The following is a 27476-nucleotide window of genomic DNA, read 5'->3' as shown; positions in this document are numbered from 1 at the left end:
GACAAAGAAATCCAATATTAATTAACTCGGGTTTTCTTGTTTTTTGTTTTAAATTCCAGCCATTTGTATGTTTTGTTTTATGTTGTCCCAACAGTGGAAAAAAAAGAGTTGATGATACTGGAATAAAATGAAATTCAAAACAAACATGCAAACATAAAAACTGCATTTAACCCATTAATCATTTTATTTCCCAGTAATCTTGTAATGTCTATCAGGTTTCAGGTTCATTATTCTAAAATGCACTAATATTTCCTTGGAGGTTTGGGAAATAGCTGTATTAACTTTCTCATCCTTTTCTGTCATCGTCTTAAATATACTGCTCCCACCTGTCATACTTCAGTTTTATTTTGTAAAATGAGCAATGTTCAGGTTTTTCTTTCAAGTTGCTGTCAGCCGTACCCTTTCTGTCTTTCCTTCTGCCTTGCTCTTCATTTTTTGCTGACTGCTGCCCTCTGTCTTCCTTTTTTTCTTTATCTTTTAGAGAAGAGTCCTTCTATTGTACTGTTCCTATAACACCTGTTAAGAGGGAGGGATCAGAATGGGAGAGGACAGAGGAGGTGAGGTGGTAAAAATCTGGGCTGACTGAAAACTAGGTACATGCCATATGATTTAGTTCATGTCAGGTAGCTTTTCCCAAAGTTTCCCTGGTTATCTTAATCCTGAAGTTTTATCAGCTGAATAATAATTCCTTTTGATTTTTAAATTAACCATGATAGTTTTTGAATGAAATGCAAAAGTATCTCTCAAAATTTAACAATTTTAAAAGGCCAGGTGTTCCTCAAATGATCTGTATTACTAATATAATAAAATACAAGAGTCTTCCTTTAAGTAATGTTAAACTTGAGACACGGTATGCCAGTCCAAAAATCCTTACTATGTCTTTAACTCACACTGTTGAAAGGGATGTATAGCGTAGGTGGAAGGCACAGCTGTTTTAGAGCATCTGCCTTAAATTGGTCTTTTAATTCCGTGTCCCAAGCTTAACATTAATTAAGCCTAACTTCTGTTTAGCATACTAGTTCATTAATGGCAAGTTACAAAATCTGCATTGCTTACCAGCTCTTTGACCAGTTCCCAAAACTTGTCTGTCGAGGCAGTTTTTAACAGGCATGGACATACTACTTCCATGTACATGTACTACTTAGAATTTTCATAGTTGCTGATTTGTATTTGTATTATAATTTCAGATTCTGTTTGCTAGCAACAGTCTTGATGGAGGAAGCAGTCCTATGGTAAAACCTAAAGGAGATAAACAAGTAGAATATTTAGATTTGGATCTAGATTCTGGAAAATCTACTCCACCTCGTAAGGTACACAAAATTTAATACTTTAATTTTTTTTTTTACAGTTGCTCTGATATTCAAAATGAAGGTGTCTTAAGGTTTGCTAGATTAGGTGTGATTCTTCTACTCACTCCTCATGTCTCAGAAAGAAAGCCTACTCAGCAGCTTCACCTCTGCCTGTGGTCAGTCATAGGCCATTGAGAGTGTGCTGCCATTCAAGGGATTTTTTGTGGAAGAGAATTGACTCTTCCCTGAGGAAGTTAGAGCTATTCTAATATCCAGGAGTATCCAACAGTCTTCTGTTCTTCCTCCTTCCCTGCCTCCGGTATAGATGGAGGGCAGCAAAACACCGGTCCCCTGGTAGTCTACTAAGGAGTGAGCTGTCAGAGAGCCCCATAAGGACCCTGCTGTGCAAAGTTTCACAGAAATTCATGTTGTTAAAAGTGAGTGCTTCTCCGTGACCACAGATGCTGACTTGTGGAATGGATATGAGATATTCTTGTTCCAGGTTCCTCTTGGGATTTTACACTAGTCTATGAGGGCATAAGATTTCCAAATGTCCAGGTAGCTAAGTTTCTTCATCTCTTAGAGCAAATTTAACTAAGTAAAACATCCTCTTGGAGGGTTCTTCCCCATAGCTCTTAAATATTATATACAGGCTGTCTCTCCTTTCCTGCAAAAAAAAAAACCCCAAGGAAACTAAAATCTTTAAAAGGTTATATTTGTATCAGGCATTAAACGCATACCAGCCATCCCAGTGCTGGCTCTCCTCACATCTTTCAAATCTCAACTATGTTTTTCCAGTACGAACAAAAATTGTGAGCTGTTCTCTGTGTTGCCTGCTATCTTGTTACAAAATCCAGGTTTTTATATGCAATGACTTTCAGCACTTAACTGTCCATTTGGATAGGTGAAATTATTTAAAAAGAAAATAATACTTTCACTGTCTGTAATACAGTATTACTTCCTTTAAAAAGACTGATTAGGCCTTATTAAATGCATAGCTCCATTATAAATTATATTGGCTATAATTTATTGTATATTTATTTTTATTTTCCTCCTTTTTCACTCTCCATTTCTTTTCCAGAAAAAAAGCAGTGGTTCCGGTAGCAGTGTGGCTGATGAAAGAGTGGATTATGTTGTGGTTGACCAGCAGAAAACGCTAGCACTGAAGAGCACACGAGAAGCATGGACTGATGGGAGGCAGTCTACAGAATCTGAAACACCAAGTAAAAATGTAAAATGAAAATACAGCTTTTTCTTCATAGAACAAAAAAAGAGCGTCATTTGTCATTCTGCATTTTGAAGAAACACTGAACCACAACTGCAATGTTGCTTGACTGTATAGTACTTGACAGTTCACCGGTGTACAGCTTCCTACCTGAACAGGATGGGAGCTAAAGGACTCTTCAAATACAGCAAAAATGTTAAGATCCTGTATTGTGCTTTGTGGCATCTGGATAACTCACAAAATGTAAATAGTGTGTAAAATAGTATTCCTGAGCTCCCAGAAACATTTTGTCTTGTACTTAACACATCTGTAGTATTATTAAGTTTATGCACTTTTTCAGTTACAGTGTTGGTTCAGGTATTCCTAATTAGTGTACCGTAATGCCTAATTCATTTTGAGAATTTTTTATTACAGTACTATGCATTACAATTTTAGGTTAATTAAGCTACTTGTAGATATGGGAAATTAATGTTTGAACTTGATTTTAACAACTTAAAATTGATTTAGCAGAAATAGTTTCACAATTTAATAATCTACTTGAAATGGCAAGAGACGACCATTAGTTACATACTGTTTTATATTTAATACATGCAAGGAATCTTTGGAAGTCTACAGGTTACCTTCCTAACAAAAATTGCTGTGAGTTAATAATAATGAACTTTATTGGTTTTAGACCTAGAATTTTGGCTTATACATTAGTTGTTAGTGGTAGATCTTCTATTGTATTTTATTAATGACAGTGTTCTGTGTTCATTGGGTGAAGATTCTGCAGGGTAGGATCTTACACTTTTAAAGACTAAATAATTAAATATCAAGTAAGCCTGCAAACCACTGATGGCATGCAGTAATGTTGTGATCTCATACCTATTAACAAAAAATAACCTTTATATTATTTACAGAAGGTAGAATATATAAATAATCAGGTACGTACTGAGCACTGTTGTGCTAATACACTGATCAGGTTTAGACAATGAGCTTTAGTTTTGTACTATTTAGAAGTCCTACTTTTGGTTTTCAGTTTGAGATTAACAGGACAGTTTGACATTCACTGTTCGTAGTACTAGCAAGATACTGTGATTTTGAATTAGACAGTAATTCAAATGGAAATACTATGTATTGACACCATAGTGCCCTTCCTATGATCCTTACTTTACTTAATCTCCTGCTTGGCCTTATATTTAAATCCCTATGCAACTGATATTTTATATCTGTGTTTTTCTAAAAATAGATACTATACCTGATCCCCTCATACACCATGTGTTGCTCTTTCCTGGTACAGGATTTAAAGCTTTATGTACTGTGATCCTTTCATTTTCACTATGCCAGTTTCAAATAATGGTCTGCCTTGGTTTAGAATTAATTTAGCTGTCAAGAAGCAAATAGAGGTCTTCAATTATGTAAATGATTTGTTAAATTTATTATGTCTGAATTGAAAATTTACTAACACTTTTTTACACAAGTACCCTTGAGTAACTCTTGATGGATTTTGTTTTGTTTTCTTTGTTTTTGGTCCAGACTTTTAAAATGTTGAATGAGCATACAGATGTGGTTTGGTTTTTTTTCTGGCATGCTGGCCTCAGTACGGTGCCTAACTTACAATATTTTCCCCCAATCTACAGTATGTAAATTGTCTCATTCTTAATAAGGGTTCTTTTTAAATTAGCAATATTTTGATGCTTTCAATGTTTGTTTTTTTTAAAAAAAAACTAAACATAATGCATTTTGAGGTGAATTTTAAATAAATCAAATTGCTCAGTTTCAATGTGTATACTCTGTCCAGTGAAGCCACAGAACCATAAATATAAAAAATATATGGCAAAGTGCATAAATTTTAAAATACAGTTTTCTTCTGTGAAACGGCCAGATTGTGGGTACAGTACACAGCTCTTATAAACATCTGAGTCCAAAATGTTTTCAAAAGTGAATTGCAGAGAAACGTCTCTGAACAGCAAAAGTTAGGCCAAATCTTTCTCATTTTGAATTGAATGGGAGTGCTGCAATGGAGTATATTCAAAATAAGATTGGACTGTTTGGGTACATCTACATAAGACGTTTACTGTGGAGTTGCCTAATTAGCTCCACAGTAAAGTCTCAGCATCTACACGTTTGGCTCTTTTAGGCGGCAGTAAACTAATAAATGATGCTGTAGGTTAGTACTTGTCAACACAAGTACTATCCTACAGTAGCATCATTTAGTGTGCAGCAGTGCATATATAAACACTGATGGGACTGGCTAGGGCACAAGGGTGCTTCAGTGCGGGAGGTATTTGCTGCTTAGCCCAACACTGGAGCATCATCATGTCACAGCCAGCCTTTCTGCAGTACATTGACCTGGGTTGGAGCAGCCCCAGACTGACAGGCTGATCCCCACTGGGTCCACTGCCAGCTGGGGCTGCTCCAACCTGGCTCAATGTGCTGTAGTCCTGGGCACACGTGTAAACGCAGCACCCAGCAGCAATAAACTCCAGTGCAATATGCCTCAAGAGTTTATTGCATCACATTAATTGCACATGTAGAGGCAGTACTTATTACTAAACTAGTGTGTCTTTATAGAAATAGAAGCAGTTACATCAAATAGAAAATAATTTGAAGAATTGAAGCATTCTTATTTATAATTCTTATTCAATGTTAGCAAATTTTCGTTTACTGATACTACAACTGAAAGATCCTTAAGTATAGCATTTGGTAGTCAGTAAAAGAGTAGTCTCATTTTGGCATATTAATTCCAAAAGTTTCAATGGTACTATTGCAGCAGGGCTGGTGAGCCTTTTTTCCTCCTGTGCCAGTCTTTATACAAGCATCCCTCCACTGGCTTCAGCGGAGTTCCTCCTTTTTAAACTGGAATTGCGCCTTGAGTTTTTCCTGAATAATGGCTGGTGCTTATCAGGCATCATTGAGAATGGAAACAAATTACTGTATTAACCTAAATTCAAGAAGATAATTTAAGGCAATCAATAAGTCAGTTCTATATATGGAAAATGTATTTAATTTATTTTATTTTTCCATGTATAGAACCTAATTTTTAGAGGATGATAGATTTGTCTCCTCCACCAGTGCAGCAGGGCAAGCAGCAGCAGGGAGGGCAGGTGGTAAGGAGCAGGCAGTGTGGGGATCAAGTTGCCTGACCTCTGCCCCTTGCTTACTGCCTCCTGTCCACCCACTGCTGTCTGCCCCCCAACACTTGCCTGCTCTGGTGCCTGCCCCCCACCAGTGCTTGCATGCCCTGTCTCCCCCCGACCACCACAGTTCCTTCGCCCAAACCTGCACCTTGCCTTTTAGCACTTGTCTCCCACACACACAGCTTACCATCATTTACCTTCTATCCCAGCTCTGGGTTTGGTCCTCCTTGAGCCCCGACCCTGGCCCCAGGTTGGAGTCAAAGCTGCAACTGCAGTTGCTGCCACCATCACCGCTGTTGCATGGTCAGGCAGGACCAGAATACCATGTGCTCTGTGTCCTAGGCCAGAGCCAGAGCTGGAGGACATAGGCAGTGGAAGGAGGTTGGGGGGGGGTGCTAACTGGGCTTAGGTCACCCAAACACAGGCAGCAGGTAGGGCCCCAAGGCAGCTTGGCCGCAGGCTGTTTCAGTGGGGGCGGGGAGGGGTGTGCACACTCATACCCTGCGCAGCCAGGATCACAGCTGGTTCAGCTGGCAGGTAAGTTTCTTTCAGTCTCCGTTCTACCTGGGCTTGAGGTGGGGGCAGATAGAGACCCCCACAGTGTAGGAGGGAGTGGGGTAGGGGCAGGGGTGAATTATTCGCCCATGCCCCGCTCCCTTGCTGCACCTTGGAGATTGCCCCATGACCCGGCCTGGCCAGGGCCCTGTCCCCCCTTGGCTGCCCTGCACCATGCCTCTGGATGATCTGCTGGGCTTTGATTGCCCCACAACTTGGCCCAGCTGGGGCTCCTTTCACAGTGAATGCCAAGAAAAGAAGCCAAGGAGGGGTCACGTGGCCCCCCAATCTGTGCACAGGGCAAGGGCAGGCTGCAGCTGTGGGTTGGGATCTGCCTGCTCCCTACCTGTGTGCCTCACTGCCCCCTTTGAAAACGGCACGGGATGGCACCTTGTACCACCGCTGCTTATGAAGCCATGCCACTTTTCAAGGAGGCAGCAAGGTACGCATGGAGGGAGCAAGCAGACCCAACCCGCAACTGTAGCCTGCCCTTGCCCCATGCAAAGATCAGGGGGTTACATGGCCCCCCCTTGGCTCCACAACACCGTACCTCTGGAGGAGCCACCAGGCTCCACTGGGCTCTTCCCAGGGATGATATGGGGTAGGTGCAGGGGTCCTGTGGGTTCCATCTCCTTTGGCCTGGCATTGCAAGGCCCCTGGCTCCAGGCCCCCCCTGGGCAGCATAGGGCCAGTGCAGGGAGGCAGCTGGGGCCACTGCGGCGCTGGGTAACAGTGAATTTGCAGGGGCAGCCAGTGCCAGGTAATGACCCAAGGCATGGGGGAAGGGGTGGGTGCAGCGGGCCACAGTCCCGACCCCAGGCCTGGCTCTGGTCTCTCAGGCCCTTTCCCCTCTTCCCACCCCTTCCCTTGGAGACTTTCCTGTTGGGCAGGGCATACAGGCTCAGTGCCCCCCCCCCCCAAATTTTTTCTCCCTCTGCCTATGCTGGAGGGTAAGCAGCAGTGGGGGGCAGGGTGGGAATGGGACAGGCAGCAGGAGGCAAGAGCAGAGGGGCAAGTGGTGGGGGCAGCAGCAGTAGCTCCAGCTCTGATCCTGAGCTGAGGTTAGAACTGCAGCAGCTGCCTGCTCCCTGTTCGCTCCCCTCTCCCCCCACCCCATTTGTACTCAAATCCAGGAGGTGGAGCTTCCCCCCACCTCACCTTGGATTCAAGTAAATACAGCATACCCTCACACAAAGATCTGCACAGGCAGGGATTGAAATGGCCTTAAAACATGGAGTTTCCTTATTTACCCAACAGGTGAGGAGAGTTCAGAAGAATTGCAGAGGAAGCAGAGGTGTCTATGAAAGGGAATCTTTCATTTCCACTGGGGCCTGCTCATGTGTCCTTCACATGACTTTAATTAGAATTGTGTCTGATCAAAATTATCAAACTGACAGTTTTATTCTGCTGTACTGCTTAATACACAAATAAGAATCCGAAGATTTCTTTGAACCTTTTAACCACTTAAGTCATTCAGAGCCATGTTTGAAACTGAATGGCTTTCCCCAGATTTAGACACCTGTATTTATATACCTAATATACATATGTGTTTCCACCCCTTTTTTTCTGCCTCCTTTTTCAGAGGTCGTGAGTACCAGGAATTCCTTTTGATCTTGACGCATCTCTTTAGGTTTCCAAGTTATCCCACTGATGCCTGATGTATCTGGTAAGTGCTTATTGGTGTCACCACTGGAGTTACAGAATATGTTTTAGTTTATATTTGTATTTATTAAGTAATCATAGTTTTGGTTAGGAAAAAAATTGAATAAGTGTATTTTTTAAAAAAGACACTTGTTAAGCATCAGTTTCTAGACTCTGCAGAAAATTGTAGACATGGTGCTTTTAAATTTCATGTTATAGTAGTTTTTTCAGCTGTTTTAGATTTTGATTGATTTTTATTTTTATCAGTTGCCTTGTCCCAAGGACATCCAAAGAGAAAGGAGGTATTAATACCATCTCATTTGAAGTAACACAGCTGAGTTAGGTTGTGTGCTGCCTATTTTTAATCCTGTTAATCTGATATCTAAAAAGTGCTGAACTCTAGCTTTGGAGAAAGTAGAGGTAAAGCTTGGGCCCACAGATCTATTGTTATTAACATTTTTATTAACTTTATGGAGGCATGTGTATATTCCAGTGGTGGATTTCACTAGGAGATGACAATAAACGTTGATGCAAAAGAATTTGTCCACAAGGTGGGTTGAATATTCTTTATTCAAAGCTCTAGCTTGCTTCCATTAGCATAATACATTGTGAATCATGGATCCATTGTTCATCACATTATCCACATTGAACAAGGATAATATAAGGCACAAAACTATCTATTAAACATGTGTCTGTGACTTTAAAGTAAATGCAATTTGAATCTCCTGAGTGACTCAAAAATGGGATTATATTTCAAGGTTAGTTGCATCAGTCATCTAAGACTTGGTTCCTTCTCAGCAATTTATATTTGGCACTTCAGTGTGAAACTTCCTCATAACTTTCCCCTTGCTCGAGATGTTCTTGATGTGCCATATTTACCTACAAACAACTCAAGCCATTTTTCCCAACCTTCCAAAATTGGGATGCGTGTCTTTAGTGGGAAAGCTGATTTTCTTTGTAAACATTTTAAATTGGGCTTTTTCAGTTCTGTACACTGGCAGTTTTGACACAGTGCCACATGTGTAGCTTATAGACAAATCTGACCACTTTAATTATGTAATTTAGATCGCATTGCTCCATTTAGCTACATGGGAACCATAGGCAAGTCTAAAGCCCTTGTACTGCGCTATGAGCTAAGTGAGATTTTTATCACAATTAAATTTAAGCTTAGCTATTACCGACTGCAGCAGACAATTGGGTTGAAAGTATTGCTGACTCTAAGTAAAGCCACCAGCAGTTAATGTTAAATTGTACTCTTGCAGCACTGTCCTGGAAACTTACCAACCCAGTAACAAATCAACTTTTTCTATGAAAAAAAACTGGCATGAAGAACTGAAAGATACTAGCCTGTCAAAAAGTAGTTATTATTATGACTGAGTTAATATAATTTTGTAGTATTACCACTTAATCTGTCTGGGATTTTTTTTCTTAATCAGGTCAGCTAATTAGTATCCAAGCCCAATCTGGGTTTTGAAGTGCAGCCTTTCTCTGCTGCTTTCTGGTTTCTGCATAAGTATGGATCAGTTTTTATGAGGGTTTCCTTCTAGTTCTTTCTTACTTAACATGTGAAAATATTAAGTGTAGAATGTAGGCGATCTAGAAAGTGCTTTTTGGAAGGCATGATCAAGCATTACACGTTTGTAGATTGGTGTGTTGACTGACATGCATGAAATACAAAACGAGCTGAGGTTTGAGGTTTTTTTAAACTGAACAAGTAATTTAGTATCTCTGGGTGTGGATCTCAACCTGCCAGGCCCAAAGGGTGGAACACAATAAAAACAAAGGAAGGAAACTTGAGATGTTGTATGATTAATTCTTTTTATAGGAGTTGTTTCCCATAATCTATTTTTTATTATTCAATTTTATTACGTTAATTTGTAATAAAATGGTAGGATGGCAGTAGCTGTTTGGACATGAAACAATCTGAGAGTTTGTTATCAGGAAAAGGATATCACTTCTAGAACTCCTTTTAGGAAATGCTTAATAGAGCTCAAGATTTCATTGAGAAATTTGCTCACAGAAGCAGCAGATTAAAACATATAATATGGGAAGATTTACTGCCTGCTTTGGTTTGGTTGACTTCTTTTAATGATTTAAAAATATTTCTTTGTGTTTTGTAATTTTGCAATATAATACATAACACCTAAAACTCATTAAACAGTAGACACTTTGCTAAAGTCAAATAAATAAGCTATTATTTGACACAGTGCAGAAGCTAAGCACAGAAAACAATTTTCCTCTTTGTAGACCACAAAGCCTGCACCTTACAAAAAATGCCTTTTATTAAAAAGGTTGTAGCAGGGCACTGGGGTGCCTGCTACTGGTGAGTAAGTAAGTAGGGAGCCCAGCTGCTGGTTGTCCAGGGTAACCAGGTCAGCTGACCGGAAGGGGCAGGGCCTGACTCTTATAAAACTCCCAGAGTGAGGCCAGGCAGGCAGTTCCCTGCTGGTAGCCCAGGGGGAAAGAACTCTGCTGGAGTGAATAATGAGTAGACGCCAAATTGAAGGTATGGCCCGAGATTGGGGATGGATGGAACAACTCTGATGTGGCGAGCGGAAGGTGGCTTAGAGTTATGTTATAGCCAAGGGGCTTGTGTTTTGTTTACTGTTCTAACCAGAGGACTGGGTGAGGCTATAAGGGGACAGAGGAGGCCTCATAGGGGAGCCACGGCAGTGTGGGAGCCCCAGCCCCGAGCGTGGACAGTGGGAAGCCCTGAGCATGGGCAGCGTGAGAAGCCCCAGAGCAAGGGGGCGCCAAGAGTGACGGGCTGCGGAGAGACCGAGTGCCGGAGGGCACCAAGAGTGACGGGCCGCGGAGAGCCCAAGTGCTGCCTGAGTGCCGAGAATGACAGGGGCTGTGGCTAAAACCAAACAACGTCCAGTAGATCTGCGAGGCTTGGGGCGTGGTACAGGGGTAGTTGGAGCCACGCATAGCCCATAAGGCTGGGGTGTTCGGAACCCTGTTATATAAATAAGGATCAGGGTAGCAGGAACCATGACCAGGAGGATGAGAGGCAACTTCCCTTTAATTTTTACAAGATCAAGACGTGGGGGGCAAGAATAAGGGTGCTTTAACCCAAACGTGGCATGGTAGGGGGAGCTAGGGGAGAGCACGGCAACCCTAGGACATTTTTCCCCACCTGGTACATAGGTAATTTACTTGACTGTATTGGTGTAAGGTCAAATCAAGACTTTATCAGAGACTCAACATTTGGAAATCAAAGCTGGTAAAATTAAGTCTATCAAAGTTAATTTTCTTTCAAGTGTAAGAAGTTTAGCTGCAGCTAATCAGCAAATTTTCTATATTTCTTTAAGATTTTTATAGCACCCATCACTCTTTCCAAGCATTTTCTTGGTAAATTATATCTGCAGTAAAAGAAATGAGTACTTGTTATATATCCATATTGAAAAGGATCTATGGAAATGTAAATGTAATTACATAGCAACTTTTATACATGCTGTCTGAGCTCTTTTCCAATTGCCCTTGGGTGTTGTGTGGGTGTGGAAAGAAGTGCAGTTTTATATCACTTACCCAAATGACCTGGTGTGATGTAGAAAACCAAAGTTCTTCACTTATAAAAGAGGTGCAATGTCATATAAAATCAGACTTCTCAATGTGTTACTAGTGTTACAAATGATTTTCCTTTTTTTTAAATGAAAAAATGTAAATGTTTTAATTGGGGGGAAAGGTTCATATAAAGATTTATTTAAGTATGAATATTTATTATTTATTTAGTACTTTAATAAATATCTAATACTTTTACCTAAGGGCGTCTAGAGTCACTCTGGTATACTGTATACATCACTGAGATAGTTTCAAACTAACTACCCTGGATACTGGTAGCAGTCTAACCATGGCAGCATGGAACATAACATGGACTACAGAATCTACCTTAGTAGAATAAATGAGCCTATATTGGGGTCTATGCTGCCGCAGCTAGCAATAACTCCAGTATAAGGACGTTCCTTTAAAAGTGTCTTTGAGTTTGGCTTTCTATTTTAAAATCTCTTCAGAAAAGGGTCTGATGTTCAAAACACTGAGCATCGCTGCTGAAAGTTGACAGAATGCTAACCATTTAGCTGAAAGACAGTCTTCCTATTTCCATTTCTGCTTAAATCAAATTGGCAAAACAGGAGACTGTTCACATAATTAATACCACACGTTTGCTGTTCTGGAACCAGTTTTCCTAAATTTAGTCTTTGAAAATGAAGAGGTTCCCAAGTTTTGCAGAGTTTTTACTATAACATGAAGAGATATGATTCAAAAGGAAAGTTGCTTCTTGGTTCTCTGGCCTGGAGTTAAGTTGAATAGACACACATTTGGAAAGTGTCAGCTGGTCAACTGCTTCATTTAGGCTAGGTACAAACATTTGAGGCAGTCAGAAGGATCTTAGATGGCATTAAAAATGCTACCCCATTTAGCTTGGTTTGCCCAGGTGCAGACCTCACACTTAGATTGACCTAACTAGAGATCGAAGTGCAAAAGCTAAACAAGTTTAGGAAGTTTAGATCAGTCTGAAAATGGCAGGTCCAATCCAAGTTAGCAGTACCTTGGCGGTAATATAATTTACATCAGGTCAGATGAGACTGATCTAATTGAACTTTATGTACCGTTTCTAGTCCAGCCACTAATCCCAGCTCCAAGGCTACTCTTTTCCTACAACCTGCCCATCCCCAGCACTGGGCTATATTTAGCCCCCTATGGACCCCACTTGGCCCCTTCCTCCCCCTCTCCTGATCAGGTGGGATCTGGAGCCCATCTGAGTTTGTCATATCAGCTGGAAAAAAACTCTCAAGCCTCCTCTCATGTTGACATTGAGACCATTTAATTTGAAGGCAGGCAACCTCGCTTCCTTTTTGTTTAATAACTTGGCACATAGGCTCCTGAGCCATGGAAAAGGCACAGACACCCTCCTTTATATAGTGTGAATGGCCAAACTGCAAGCACACACCACATCATACCATCAGAACAAAAAAAACAACAAACATAAGTGCCTTAGAAATGCTTGCAGGGCACCAACTGAAGTATAGGCCAGGATCTAGGGTTTGGCGTGGCATCTTTGCACCCTGGAGCCCTAGTAATATGAAAGTGTCCTGTAGGAGGTCCCTGTGCTGTGCAAGAGAAGTTATAGATTCATAAAGTCATAGAAAGGTAGAGCTGGAAGGGATCTCCAGAGGTCATCTACCCTGAGGCAGGATCATCCCTATTCAAACCATCCCATACAGCCATAATCTAAACTCTTAGACCACCATTAACCCTAGCAACATAGACCTAACATCCTAACCTGCCACAGGTAAGGCAGGGGAACCACAGTAGTCAACATCCTGGTTCTATAACATGTTGTCATGATACACTCAAGAGGAGTAAAGGGCCATGACCCCTGCTACAGAGGAAGGCAAAAACCCCTACAGTCTGTACCAGTCTTACCATTTGGTTAAATTTCTTCTGAACTTCAAATATAGTGATTGGTCTGACCCTGAGCAGAATGACAAGACCCTCTAGCTGGGAACCTCCAGCTTTGGTCCCAGCAGGAGTATTGACACATCCCAGTCTAAGTTCCCAGCCTTAACTATAGCCAACACCCAATGATTCTGACTTAAGAACACCCTGACACATGTAGCAGAAAAGGACCATGGGGAGCACACCCAACAAAGTCCAGAAGCAATAACTAGCAGGTTTTAGGCTAGGTTGAGCTGGAGGCACTCTCCCATCTTTATGTTCAAGTTGGTCCAGACACTATGAAGAAAGGACAGCAGGGGTCCTGAGGCCAAGATGAGATAGCAAAGAGCTAGACAGCCACCTAGCCAGGGTCATTTGACCCCAGCATCCTTTCTTGCCCATGACTAGATGATCTGCTTAGGTCCCTTCTGACCCTACCAACTATGAAACTATGAAATACTGATGGTAGAACATAGGCATAGCTACACCTGGATCATCCCCACCAGTAGTTGTCCAAACTCTTCTTGAACACCTCCCATGAGAGAGAGTCCACAACTTCCCTAAGCAGTTTATTCTACTGCCTCAATGTTCTAACAGTGAAGTAGTTTTTCCTGGAGATCCAATCCAAACTTTGCTGCATGTTCAAGCCATTGGTCCACATCCTTCTCTCTGCAGCAAGAAAGAAAATGTGCTTTCCTTCTTCTTTATGGCAGCCCTTCAAGTATTTGAAGACTGCTATCATGTCCCCTCTTAAGCACCTTTTCCACAAGCTGAACATGTAGAAATGGATGTGGAAGCGGAGAATCCCCTCACATATCCTCTTAGCTGACCTACCAGGAAGGTCATAAACAGACCTAGTGCTGTGCTGGCCACTGCCCCAGGAATGAAGTGACATGTCACTCACACCAGGGTTGCCAATAGGTGACCGCCTTTTCAAAAGGAAAAGTTGGGATACATGCCTACCTTGCCCCCCCCCCGCACCCCCATGCTGCTGGGAGCAGCACAGCTGGACTAGAGCCAAGTGTGGGGTGGACACAGGCTGCCCACTGCAATCTCAGGGCTCCGTGCCCTGCTGCCTTTCCCCCAGGAGCCCTGTGCTGGCCATGTGACCCCGGCCTGCATGGCAACAGCAGAGGGCACAGCTCCATGCTGCTGCTGCTGCTGCTGCTGCTGTTGCCCCCACCACTGCTGGGTGGGCAGGGGTGCCTCACCATGACAGCGTGGCCAGTGCAGGGCCTCCTGAGGCAGAGCAACAGGGTGGGGAGCCCTGAGCTTGCAGCCGCCCATGCCCCCTGCCCCCTGGATGAGCTGCCTATGGCTCCATTCCACACCATGTCCCAGCCCCATGCACTGCCCTGGCTGTGCAGCACCCCCAGCCCCTGTCCCACTCCCTTATTTTGCCTTCTGCTCCTCCTATACCCTCTCTTGATCCATAGACTTATCTGCAGGGAGCTGCTCTCCAGGCTGCTTGGCAATGTTACCACTCACTTGTCTGTGTATGGGCGTGCACATGCGCATGGCACCCCCTGCCTCCAGCTACTAGCAGCCCCTTGCAAGCTGGAATGCTGCCAGCCTGCAAGGGGAAACCCGGTGTTTCCCACAGATCCTTGCATGATAGTGCAAATCCAGAACAAATGCTGTCCCGGAGTTATGCAGCCTGGGACCGGGACGTGAGGTTCACATTCCAGGACTGTATCACCCACTTAGGGATGGGTGGTCATCCTTGTTGCTGATACACTTTGCCCCCACAGCAGGAATTGCTGCTGACCAAGGAGCTATGCCAGCAGTAACAGCAGCTCACCCCTGACAGTCACAAGAGACCCAGAGCTCTCGGAACCCTAGCACTGGGGCTTTGTTTTAGACACACACCACCTCGGAGAGACCTCATCATGAGTCCTTCAGCCTTGATAACTGCGGCAGAGAGAGCTGCTGTGCCACCCTGTGCAATGGAAGTCAGGTGGGGTTTGTGACTGACAGGAACTGGGGCTATATCAGACCTGAGGGAATCTCTCAAGCCCTAAAGTGGGTGGGCAGGAGGCCTCAGAGGGAAGGGAGTTCTTAATTCTGCTCCCTGCTCCTAGGCATTCTCGTGCATTTGGCCATAAGGAGTCACCTGCAAAGCTGTGCATGGGAAGGGAGATGGCCCTAACTCCTGTGCTTTAGGCTGAAGCTGAAGCTCCCAGCAGGCATTCGGTTTGCTGTGACTGTACCTGCTGGGCTCAAACAGCTGAGGGTGCTGAGATGCTCAACTCAGCCTCAGTGGTAGCACTTGTGGCCTGTACCTGCCCTGGAGCAGAGCCATAGGCTTCTCTGGACATTTCCCAGTAAACATATGGGTTCCATTGGGCTCTCTGGCCCCTCAAAAGGGAGGCAGGTATGTGTGTACATGTGCTGCCACTTGCATACATGCATGTGCATGGGGATTAGGTGCTTAGAGCTGGATATATTGTCCAGTTAATAAAGGCAGTGAAACAGTCCCACCCTGCAGCTCCATCTGGCTCAGTGAAGAAAGCAGAAAACCAAAGAAAATACCTTTGATTGGGAAAACAGAACAGAAAACCACAAGTGCCAGAAAGAAGCCCTATGCAGTTTCCTGCCAGAGCCCCATGAAGAAGATGCAGAAGCCCAGGCATTGCCCAGACCAACCACCTTCTCTGGGGAGGGGCTGGTGTAGCTGGCCATCTGCTGCTGCATCTCCAAGCTCAGGTGTCATTATCAATGGTCTCCAGAGTCATTCTTAGGAACTGAGTAGACAAGGGAAGGGGAAGCAAAGGATTGGGTGCATGAGCTAAGTTTGCATCCTCCTCTGCTGTCACCTTTCTGACACGCAAGTCTCACAGGGAGAGGACTTCTTCAGAGAACTCTACAGAAGGACAACTTCTGCCGCCTGATGTCCCCTCCTCATGCCTGCCTCAAGATCCCTTACAATCTCTGACCTTCATGGACCGATATCTGGAGAAGGAAATTATGCCAAGAAACATGTCTGTGGAGGAGAGAGTGTGCAGAGTAGAGTATGGCTTGAGTCAGGGAGGGATCATAGGCCCCTCATTGGCACGTTTGTATTTTGTGTTTACGTAACTGGATGACTGGAGGCTGGTGTGGAGGCCACACACGGGAGGTGCCTGAGGAACACTTGGTGTTTTAGCCCTGCATAGTAGGGCTGCATGAAATTTCACCAGCTGTTTTGATTTGACACTGTTTCGACTCATTTCGAGCTCAAAACAGTGAAATCGAATGAAATGAAAGGCTTCAGAACAGCCTCAAAACAAAATGAGGCTAGTTGAAATGTTTCAAAAGTTTTGAAACGTTTCGAATTTCGAAGCAGCCAGCAGCAAGGTGGTGAGAGACATGGGAGAGCCAGGGCTGCGCTCCTGGCTGCTGCTGGGCTGCAGGAAGCCGATAACCACACAGAGGAAGGGAACTCCCCTCCCCAGTGCTGCAATTGAGTTGGGGAAAGGAACTGAGCCCAGCTGACTCCATGCCCCCAGCCCGAACTAGTGCGGGGATGGGAAGTCAGCCCAGCTGGGCTGACTTCCTGCCCCCAGCCTGATCTCGTGAAACTTTGAAACAGCCTCACTGTTTCAACAAAGCGAAATGGAACAGCTGTTTTGAATTGAAATGAAATTCAGAACAGAATGCTGTTCCCTCAAAACCTCAACACTCAAGGTGAAATGGAATGGTGCCGTTTCACGCAGCCCTACTGCTTAGGCCAGGGGGACCAGAGGACAGAGACAGCATGGGACCCTGCAGCTGGGGCAAGTTGGGAAGGGCTAAGGTCTGAGGAGAGGGAAGGAAGCACAGTGAGAATGAGAAAGGTGGACGTTGGGGAGGGGTAGAAGCCCAGATCAGTGAGTAGGGGCCAGGGCCTCAAGCTGAGAAGGCAGGCAGAGGCATGCTCAGGTGAGGTGTCAGGATTTGGCCAACTGGAAGCGTGATAATGAGCAGTCTGGAGCAAAATACCAACAACCAATCTCTGGTTCTGTGGGTCCTGCAAACTGGTGAACTGGAGTAGGGGCCGGGGTGGTGGGACCACCAGGGAACACAACAGTTGCCTCTAGAGGTGCACCCTGTTACACCACCCCCTCGTCATGGAAAGAGAGGTCTCCAGGCCAGATGGGACTTTAAGGGTGACCTAGTCTGCAGGACCTAGGCCACCATCCCTTCCTGCTTTCAGCATCCTTTGCCAGCGTGAGTACAGACCCTCTGGTGAGGGCTGCTATAGCAGTAGCCAGGATTGCCTGCTAGACAAAGGATTCTGATTGGCGTGAGAAGCACCGACTCCAGATGTCGTTAACACAAATGAAGGGACATTCAGTCCACATTCCCAGACAGCATCCAGAAGTGCTCCTTGCAGAACTCTGTTAACTAAATATCTGCAGGCTAAGCCACTGGATTTGCAGTTGTCTGCCAAAAAACATGGAAGGAAAATACATGGCCCTGGATGCTGTCCTTTTTATGTCAGGTAGGAATGCAATGACTGCAAAAGCTCAGGAGAAGTTATGGGCCCTCTACCAGTCAGGAGTCATTGCCTTTGTCAGCTTCTTATTGTTTTTTGGACACTGTTCCCTGTCTATTTTTCTGCAATACTAACAATCCAACCAGATCTCAGACATAATATGGTATGTTTACAAAGGGAACAGAATGATGTGGTCACCCATGTAGAAGGGAACTGGACTTGCTGGCCTCATACCTCCTTACCAAGACCTGTCTGGTGTTCTCTTGACCTCCTCCTCCCTCTCCTGCCATGCAAAGCTGCAAGTGGACTTGAGCATAATGTTGTGATTTTACAGGGTGGAAACTGCAGGAGACTTTCACAATGGCTCATTCTGACACCCAGCAGGCCTTGTGCACATTCTGCCTTACAAAGGAACACTGGTTTTCCTTAGCACAGGATGATCTAATCAAATTTATGATCTTGTGAAAGTGTGGGACAACTGCATCTTCCATGAAATTCTTCTTTGCAGTCTAAGTGACCCTCTACCCCACACTGGCTTTTGCACAGTGTTGGCTTTTCTAGGTGAGACCCTGCCATAGAATATTTAAGATATGAGACAAATTTCTAAAAGTAGTTCTTTGTTCGCTGGGCTTAGGCAGCAGCAGAAGACATGAGCAAAAGGCCAGGGCATCAACCTTCACACCGTAAGTCAGTGGATTGTACCACTGCTTTATCCAATGCTCTGGCTTTCTGGATGAAGATGATCTCCATCAGAATCACAGACACTAGAAACTGAGAAAAGGCAAGAACCTTTCCACATTTTCTGTCTGCCATTAGACTAAGCCTTTGCTCCATTTGGTCTAGTTTTTACTGTTCCACTTGGATCCAGCCCATTTCTCCTCTCATGTTCTGTCCTCTCCCTCCTTGTTCCTTCCCCAGATCCAGTGGTACCCAGGCAGAGTGCATGACTTCCTGTCCCAGAGGTATCACCTTCTGAAGAGCTCCCAGTGTCCTGTGCGATGGGCAGCCAACATGATCATAGGTATATAGAAAAAGCCAGGATCTTTGTGGACAGAGTCCATCAACAACCTTTCCCAGCTTCTCCTCTCCTCACTTGGGACTTCCACAAAAACACAGGAAGCCATAGATAGCCCTTTAATGCCCCATACCCAATAAGACCCACTGAAGCCCCCACAAAAGGCTATTCTGATAATAACAGCTACTGGATAATAACAATATTAGAACTCTGTTAATAAGTCATAGTCAATTATTTATTAGGCACATTTTGTTTTTCTTCCTGTGACCACATGACTGAATTACTTCTTTAAGTTAAAAGCATCCAACACTTCTTTCTTGGCCTGCAGATGGTGCAACAGCATATATAGCAGCTTGTGGGGCAACTTAATGACCTGAAGGCTGGTGCGAAAGCTCTGCAGTGTAGTGACACTCCAACACTGGAGCAGAAGTAGTGAACAGCAAATGGAGCTAATTTTTGTCAGTCTTTCTGGGGTTCACAGTCTACCACATGGACACCAGCTGTGTGAATGAAGACGACACAACACACATGCAACCACAGTAAAAACAAGTTTGAACAAAGTAACTGAACCACAAATACCACACTAAAAATAGAGCCCACCAACATAAAAACATTAATATAAATATAGTAGTAAATCAAGACATGAATCTATACTATTGTTGCACAATTACGGTCTATGACCTCTTCTTCCTTTCAGTGCTCAGAGATATGTTAAGCGACCTTGAACCCTCTGTCCAAAGCACCACTTCTTCTCTAGCCAGCAAGTAACCCAAAGCTGCTAGAATCTGTCTGTGCCCCATGTCCCATGCTTCCTGAGGCAATGATTCAGATGCCTGATCAGCCAGAACAGAGAGGAACTTCTGTATGAGGACTGTACCTTCAAAAGAAGGAGATGGCTGGACCACCACGATTCAATGAGCTGGTGAGACTTTGGGTGGAAGAAGGATGACTATAACAACAGAGTGCTTACATGGGGCAACTGGCCTGCACTGAAAAGTGGGCAAAGACGAAAGAGAAAAAACACTTCATATTCTCTGAGGGACAACTTGCCTTAGCACCTGTGCACTGGAAAAAGCCAGCAGCCTTCCTAGTAGGGTCAGAGAAAAACCAAGCTAGTAGGTGTTCTGGCTAAAAGAGCATTCCCACCAACATTTCCCTGGATAGCATTTTTCTCTAGAGTAGACTCTATGGGCACCCATACATGTGCTCTGATGCATTATAATTCCAACACATTGATTAATCGAATCTGATCCCCATTCTAATTGGAATGTTTTAGCATTGGTGCAGCATCATGTGTATAAGCCCCTGGGAAAGGCAATAATAACCGCTCCCCACCAGCACCCCTGAGCATGTGTATAGGTATCCTGTGATTCTAAGCATTTCCCAAAGCCATCTTTCTCCAACAGAGGCACATATTTGGAGTGTAATCTAGCAGATAAGTTTTAAGAACAATTCTATTTTTGTATCATTTGTAATGTTATTTTAATGAGCCACTAAAGCGGGGTTGTAGCTTCCTCTGTCCTGTGTCTCTTGGGCAAAGTGGACAAATGGTAAAGAAAAAACTCAGCACAATGGGGCTTGAAGGCAAATAGCTCTGTACAAAAGCTGCTCTGGTACCATCCTAAGGGCATGCCAAGGTACAAAGGGAATGTCCATATTGCACCCTGGCAAGGACCCCTTCCTGCTCTGATCATGCCCTGGCTTTGCTCCCACTTCCATGCCAAACCTAGAAGTGCAGCCAGGAAGCTTCTCCAAGTCTGTCCCAGCAGCTGCTCTCCAAAGCATCAGAGAGTGAGGGGAAGAGGAGAACCCCTGGAGCAAACTGACTCCCATATTTCTGGGTTTGACACGTTAGTGTACAGGGTACATGCTCAGGACTCTTCCTGTCAGGACAGACTAGCCATATAGCATCAATGTAGCGAAAGAGACTGGTATCCACAAAGCAGCAGGCCTCATCCTAACAGCAGAAGACCAGCAGCATTGGACAACAGGGAGTGCTGGGGCTGCTCTTGACCCTTCCATCTCAGTGACTTCCACACATTTGCACAACGGGTATGAATCCATTTTCACCCCTCTTAGCCCAAGAGACAGCAAATATGATCATCTCTGTTCTGAAGAGGGTGAAATGGACACAGAGAAGACAAAATACTCAGACCTGTCCACTAACTCGGGTGCCTCCATGTTTAGGTGCCATGGCCCCACAGCTCCCACTGAAGGCAATGAAGAATTATTGGGTGGCTAGCACCTCTGACCATAAGCCCCAGGGCATCTTGGGTTCAGCACCCAAGCAACAAGGTGTGACAGCTGAAAATTATGTGTGATAAAAGTGCTTGCTGAAGGCTCTATGAAGATTAGACCAAGTGTTTTTCTGTCATTTGTTCAGATAGTAAGCTATGTGTTGTTGTTAAGAGCCTAATTAAAGTCTAAGATGTAGTGAGGCCTTGTATATAGTATAAGGCCTAGTAAATTTAGCAAAGCTTTATAGAAGTGATGGTAGGCCCTGCAGCGTAGTTAAAATTAACCTTATCAAAAGAATGCAAGGCTTGTACTGATATTGGTCAGTCTAAGGACAGTTGAAGTAAAAAGCATCTAAATGCCTGTAAGTTATCAGCATAGCTCAGAAGTTATAAATTGGCTGGCACATCCGGCAATCATTTAAAAGGAAGATACAGCTCTGTAAAAGGAACTACTAATTATCTGTTGACCTGGATCAGTGGGCCCGTGGATCTCAAGGAGCCCAAAGACTGAATACCAGGCTTCTTCCTGGTACCTCTCAGACAGCACTGATCACGGACGCCTGACTTCGCTGAGCTTTGTAGAAAGAAAAACTTGTCACACATCAGGCATCAGAGGGAACTGCCAATAAGTTGCCGACACAAATTATTATTGTCTGTCATTATCTGTCTTAGTATACTATGCATAGTCGTGTTTTTGCTAAGTCAATAAACCTGTCTTACCTTTCTACCCCCCAACCATACTCTCACTCAATCCCAAACCCTCCGCTGGCGGCTGGGACACAAGGCACCAACATTCAAAGCCACTTTTGAAAACTTGGAAGTCAACTCAAGATCTGGCAGAAGAGGCAGCTTTCACTGCCCCATTGCCTGGAGTCGCACTTGGGATGCCTGTCACCTGAGCCCTGAACAGAAACAGCACTGTTCTTCAGTTCTCAGCTGCTGAGATATCAAGTGCTTTGGCTTTAGATCACTTTGTTCTTCCCTTAAATTCTCTTGGACATCACTGCTTCCCTAGTGAGCAAAACAAATGACACTGAAATGCCTCAGGCTTGGCCTCTTATTTCTTCCTATCATTTCCCCCCAAACTTGATTATATTGGTTTTTGTGCAACACAGAAACCAGCAGGGAAATGGCACTGACACCAAGTATGAAACAGAGCCTTGACATAGGACTCAAAGCAGAAAAGCAACACTCCCTTGGTAAATGAACATAGCTTTTCCTGTAGGGTTATGCTGTGATTTCTTCCCAGTAACTGACATTTTTCCTCTTGTGTCTGTACAACCCCAGACATCCCCCTCCCTCAGGCACATACGCCTGTTAGCAGCAGAAATGCAGTTCAGAAATTCATTTGCCCTTGGGTGAAATTTTTCCTTAAAGGCTAAAAATAGCAAAAAAATATTCAGAACAGACATAAAAAACAGGTAATAGTACAGGACCATCAAGCTCCTCATGGAGATGCCCACTTGGCTTCTGCAGCTGTCCTGGGAATGCTGCCATTCAGTATGTCCCATCTGTTTGCTCCTTCATACACAAGCTTGGAGACAAGGTTGCAAAGTCACTTGGAGGACATGCTTCGCCATGGCTCTGAAGATCTGTCTCCAGCCCAGTTGAAAGCAGTGCCTCAAAGTGGAGCCTCAGGGTGGAACTGCATCAGAGGTAGGAGGGCCATCACAGATTACAGTCTGGTTGTCCTCTGTCCTGTATTGATACAAAACTGGAAGCCTTTATGTCCTCTGTTTTCCTCTTGAAGAGAAAAATAGTGGACGTAAAGGTGTCGGGTTTCTCAACAATAGAGGACAGAGAACAGAGTAGCAGAAAAACAGAATATCCTCTATGATGGCCACCCTAATCAGAGGGCTGTCACCACCTCACTTCTGGGCTGGGGTGTGTGAGGTGGGAGCAGGCAGGCAGGGCACTACATCCTGTTGGCACAGTGCTTAGTAGTTAAGCTCTCCTCTCAGCCACCTCCAGACTCAACCAAAGTTAGTGAGGCTGTGATTTCAAATGCATGAGTATTTGGGTCCCACCACATGCTTGTCACAAGACACCAGGGTTTTGTTTTTTCCTGATATCTTTTATTGGACCAATTTGTGCCCAATGTATACCCAAAATCTTGTCTAACCTCTCCTGATTAAGCAGTTGGTCCGGTAAAATATATCACAAAAATCGCTCATCTGTTGTACATGACCTGGACCCTCACAACTACAGCACTACTGCAACCGAGCTGCCATAAGATGCACGCTTCTGGTGACGTTTAAGGCCATTGGAAGGATCGGCACTACATCTATCCTGAGTTGAATAAGACAAATTTCATTTCTCTTAAACAAGCCATCTTCCCTGGAGCGTGTGTTCACAGACAGGTGCCCTGCCAACGCAGCCTCAGACTCCTGTACTTGCTCTTTGATGCTTTGTAAACTGTTAAGATCACAAGCAAGTGTCATGCAGCCACAGCGCTGTAAAGAAACAACAAGTCTCAGATATTTCCTGGTTTTCAAACATACTGTTTATGGCATGCATCCAGCAGCAAGACTGCTGAATGTCTGGTATTTACTAATGGTGCATTAAAAGAAAAAGAGCAGCAGCATCCTGGTAATGAATCTGGTAATGCAGCTGGTAGGAGCTGTCTGCAAGCAAACACATTGCCTTTGTGTTGCACAGCCAGATCTCAATGCTCATATGTGGAGCCAGCTGAAGGACTGCTACTTCAGCCTGTTCTTTGGGGGATCCTCCTCCCCAAACTTCCTTGGTCCTTGGAGTATCTCCAAGTTCCCCTTGTGTCTCTTATGCCAGTCATTTCTAAGTCCCAGGTGTCACAGAAAAGGAAGAAAAGGCTCACTCTACCCCTTTTCAGAGGGGAAGGGGAAAGTTCTTCCTTGGGACTTACCCAATAAGCAGTCATTATTCAGATACCACTTGTCCCCTGATCCCTCCCTTGACCCTCCCCTCCAAGCCAACCCAACCCAACATACCTTAGGTCAGGTGGCCATTTTTAACTTAATGTGACCTCCCTCTAACCTCCTGGAGTGTCTGTACATACCCTTGGAGCCCTTCCTTTCTACCTTACACTAGTGAAATGCTAGCCTGACACTTCTGAGGATAGAAATCTATTACAACACTACAATATGCGTAGGGTAAATACAAGCTTTTCCATACTGCCCTGCTAAAGTGCCACAACCTTGTTGTGAAACAAATACATCTAAGGGCTCTTGTACATGTGTAGGGAGGCTGCTCCAAAGCACTGTCATTCCAACACATCAGAGCAGATTCAATCAAGTCTGCTGAAGTGTGGCAATTACTGTACTCCAGCAAACTCCAGCATCATGTATGTCAGTGCCCCTGCACTGAAAAATGGTGGTGCTTTAAACTAAAACTCATTCAATGAGCCATTTCTCAGTGTGGTGACCCTGCTGCATGTGATGCTCTGGGTGCTTTTAATTAACACAGCTCTTGGAGCTGTGCTAATTAAAGCACCCCCCCACACACACACTACCTCCTGGAGCATGTGTATAAATGCTCTAAGTGTTAAGATGGTTATTCATTTTTTTTCTTGCAGAAGGCAGCCAGCAAGGTTACCTATTATGGTAATAATAGCCAGCTTATAAAAATGTAAATGATTACATAATACACAAACATCTATGATAAATACTGGGTCATATTTTTTAATTTAGTTATCAAAAATTGATTGAAGCCAAATTTTTAAATGCTAGGTGCTTTATGTTTGGTTCCTAAATCTGTTAAATTTTGGCCTGTGGTGGGATTTTCAAAAGCATCTTAAATCAGCATCTTACAACACCTAGACGCTGCTTTAAAATCCTACCCTCGATATACAGATGTGGAGTACCTCTTGCTCCTACTGAAGTAAATGGGAACTACAGATGTAAATCACCTTTTAAAGGATCAGGCCAATTGTGCTTGAGCTCCTACTAATCTGACATTTAAGCACCTAATTATAGGCATCTAGGTTTAAAACATCTGGCCTGAATTCCAAGAGCCTCCTGGTTTTTACTGCTTTTTTTTCCTTTTCTGTTACACAGATGTTGGGTTTAAAGAGAAACTAGTCCTGAGCTCCATTAAGGCTGTTTTGCAAGAAGTGCAGTCTTTGGGCAACCCTCCTTTGGCTCCATGTCTGAAGATTCATGATAGACCTGTCACTGAAAAGATGATCACAAAGCAGCGCAAGACTCCGAGATACAGCCGTCTGCCTGTGGCTGGGTGGTGAGCTCCCCCTTGTGCATGTGAAGTGCATCCACTCTCAGAAGTGCCAGTAACCATGGCTAGGTTTTGACCCCTTCAGGCCATCACAAGCTGGCTGGAGGCAGTTTACACAAGCCATCAGGCAAAGAAAACTGTCTTGAAAGAAAATTTGTGGCCAGTGCTGAAAGAAGCACTGAGGACCCCAGAAAACCTATGTCCACCTTTGCAAAATAAATTTTAAAGAGGCTTTACTTAAAAGGAAGCATAGAAGCAAAAAAAATTGTGTTCATTCTTTGTAAATGGGATGGAAAGACATTTGGGATAAAGAACAGGTTTACTTAGGGCTAGACTTTTTTGGCTATACTGCTGCTTATTATGAATGACATGCTCCCTCCTTGCTCCCCTTCCCCAGTTTTCCTGTGGTTCCATTTCTGAACTATATACTATAGGAAGCAACTCCTACATTTTTAATACCTTATTTACTTGAAGACAAGGCAAGGTTTTTTTTCCTCCGATCAGCATGGAGGGAAAAGCCCCCCATCTTATATTTTCATACAAAGAACCCTTATTAAATACAGTGTCTATCATTAAATTGCTGCCAAAAGCAGCATGTGCTCAGTAATGGAAACCAGCTATGAAGCTGATTAAATGCAGCCAACATTAAACATGACTATAGAATCCATGGCCCATATTGGGCAAACATACTGAATGGGAACCTTTTTATTGTGTTACAAATGTTATTAAAAACACACTTATCACTTTACACTTACAAAGCTTCACATATTGAGCATCCTTATATTACCAAGATTTCATGTTATAAAATAACTACATATAAATATACAACTACATAATTTCCCACAGAAAAACACCTTACAGAACTCTGATTCTTCATACAGAACCCCATGAATATCAGTTAACCTCCCTCTAATTAACCTCTTGTCTTGTCCGATCTCTTCCTTGTCCTGATTAATGCAGTATTTCAGTTCATGCAGCCCACTTAAAAAACCCAGAGTTTTCTTACTTTCCATTTACTGGTTTTAACACTTGCTAACAGTACCCTTAATATTGTTTCCTCTGGCCCCTTTGGTAGGAACCTGTTACAATAATACCAACTCTTGTGTTAAGGACTGGCTTCTCTTTTATAACACTCAAAAAACCATGTACCTTCCCAGACAACCTTTGGATACATACTCTCCCAAAACATGTCCCACCATTTCTTCATCCACACAACTCTCCTTTGGACACTTTGCTGTTCTCGCCAAGCTCCATCTATGTAGTACCTCCCTCATCCAGGGCCAGATTAATGCATAGGCAAACTAGACACCAGCCTAGGGCCCTGAGTTGCAGGGGGGCTCCGGTCCTTCCCTTTGTGGCAGCAGTGTGAATCGCCCAGTCTGCCTCCCTTCCTTTCCCCTCCCCTCCGCCAGCCTCACTGCTGCAGTGGCAGCTTCCAAGCAGCAGCTCCAAGCTCCACTCCCAGTGGACAGCAACACTGGGTTGGGAAGGGGGGTCTTGACCAGCCCGAGACCCACAAATTTGTTTGCGTAGGGCCCACTAAAGCATTAATCCAGCTCTGCCCTCACCGGAAAGATATTTTGTACAATCAGTCATGCTAGATCTGCATGCTGCCCTTTCTGTCATTTGTTAGCCACCTCCATCCACACTTTTTTCACTACTTCTGTAAGGTCACTTACCATTGTCATCCTCTCTCTCTCTTTCTCTTTCACAGTTTTTGTCAATTTCTTGTGATCTTTCAGGACCACCTCACCTCTCATTTCTCCTCGTTTTTGCATCCTTATAAAATATTCCATTCTTATGTAATGAATGGAAGGTTGCCATGCCTATGGCTTCTTCCAAGAGCTCCCAAACATTCTCTTTTTTCTCAAGATCATATCTGCCAAAAATCAGCAAAAGCGTACTACTTTCCTTTTCCGCTTTGTTGCTGCTTTACACTTTGCACCTACATAGAACAACCCTATGTGCAGCATCCCCATCACCCCCATCTCTCTTGCTTTATACAGTTCCATTCTGGCTAGCCTTTCTCTTTTTGCTTTCCAAAAGAACACATACATTTCCCTTTGTATTTTCACTAACTGCTGCCATGAAGGTGGAAACACAATTCTGTAGGGCTGCGCGAAGCTTCAGGTGCTGATTTGATTTGGAGAAGATTAGGCCCAATTTGGTGGCCAAATCTCCGAATCCAAATCAATCAAGAGACCAATTAAAAGGTCCACATCGATTTGAAGCTCTCCATATAGATTCGGCAATGAGTCGGAATGCTTCAGAGATTTGGGCAGTGCCACTCG

The 27476-nt window shown here is 44.0% G+C and overlaps 1 protein-coding gene across 6 annotated transcripts in view; it reads left to right on the top strand.

The window, feature by feature from the left end:
- The window catches only part of GAB1 (GRB2 associated binding protein 1), a 136631-nt gene extending 132355 nt beyond the window's left edge, over positions 1-4276 (top strand). For all 6 annotated transcript variants that reach the window (XM_090036456.1, XM_090036458.1, XM_090036455.1 and 3 more), the window contains 2 exons: positions 1188-1310; positions 2371-4276. In XM_090036456.1, coding sequence (XP_089892582.1) covers positions 1188-1310; positions 2371-2529 — 282 coding nt within the window. In that variant the 3' untranslated portion in view covers positions 2530-4276. The remainder of the gene's footprint in view (positions 1-1187; positions 1311-2370) is intronic.
- Positions 4277-27476: the final 23200 nt, after the last annotated feature.

The sequence above is a fragment of the Crocodylus siamensis genome, chromosome 2, assembly GCF_052110815.1.
Source record: "Crocodylus siamensis isolate JL-2025a chromosome 2, ASM5211081v1, whole genome shotgun sequence".
In the NCBI taxonomy this organism is placed as follows: domain Eukaryota; kingdom Metazoa; phylum Chordata; order Crocodylia; family Crocodylidae; genus Crocodylus; species Crocodylus siamensis.
The sequence above is the reverse complement of the archived record's forward strand: the minus strand, read 5'-3'. Positions and strand labels throughout refer to the sequence as shown.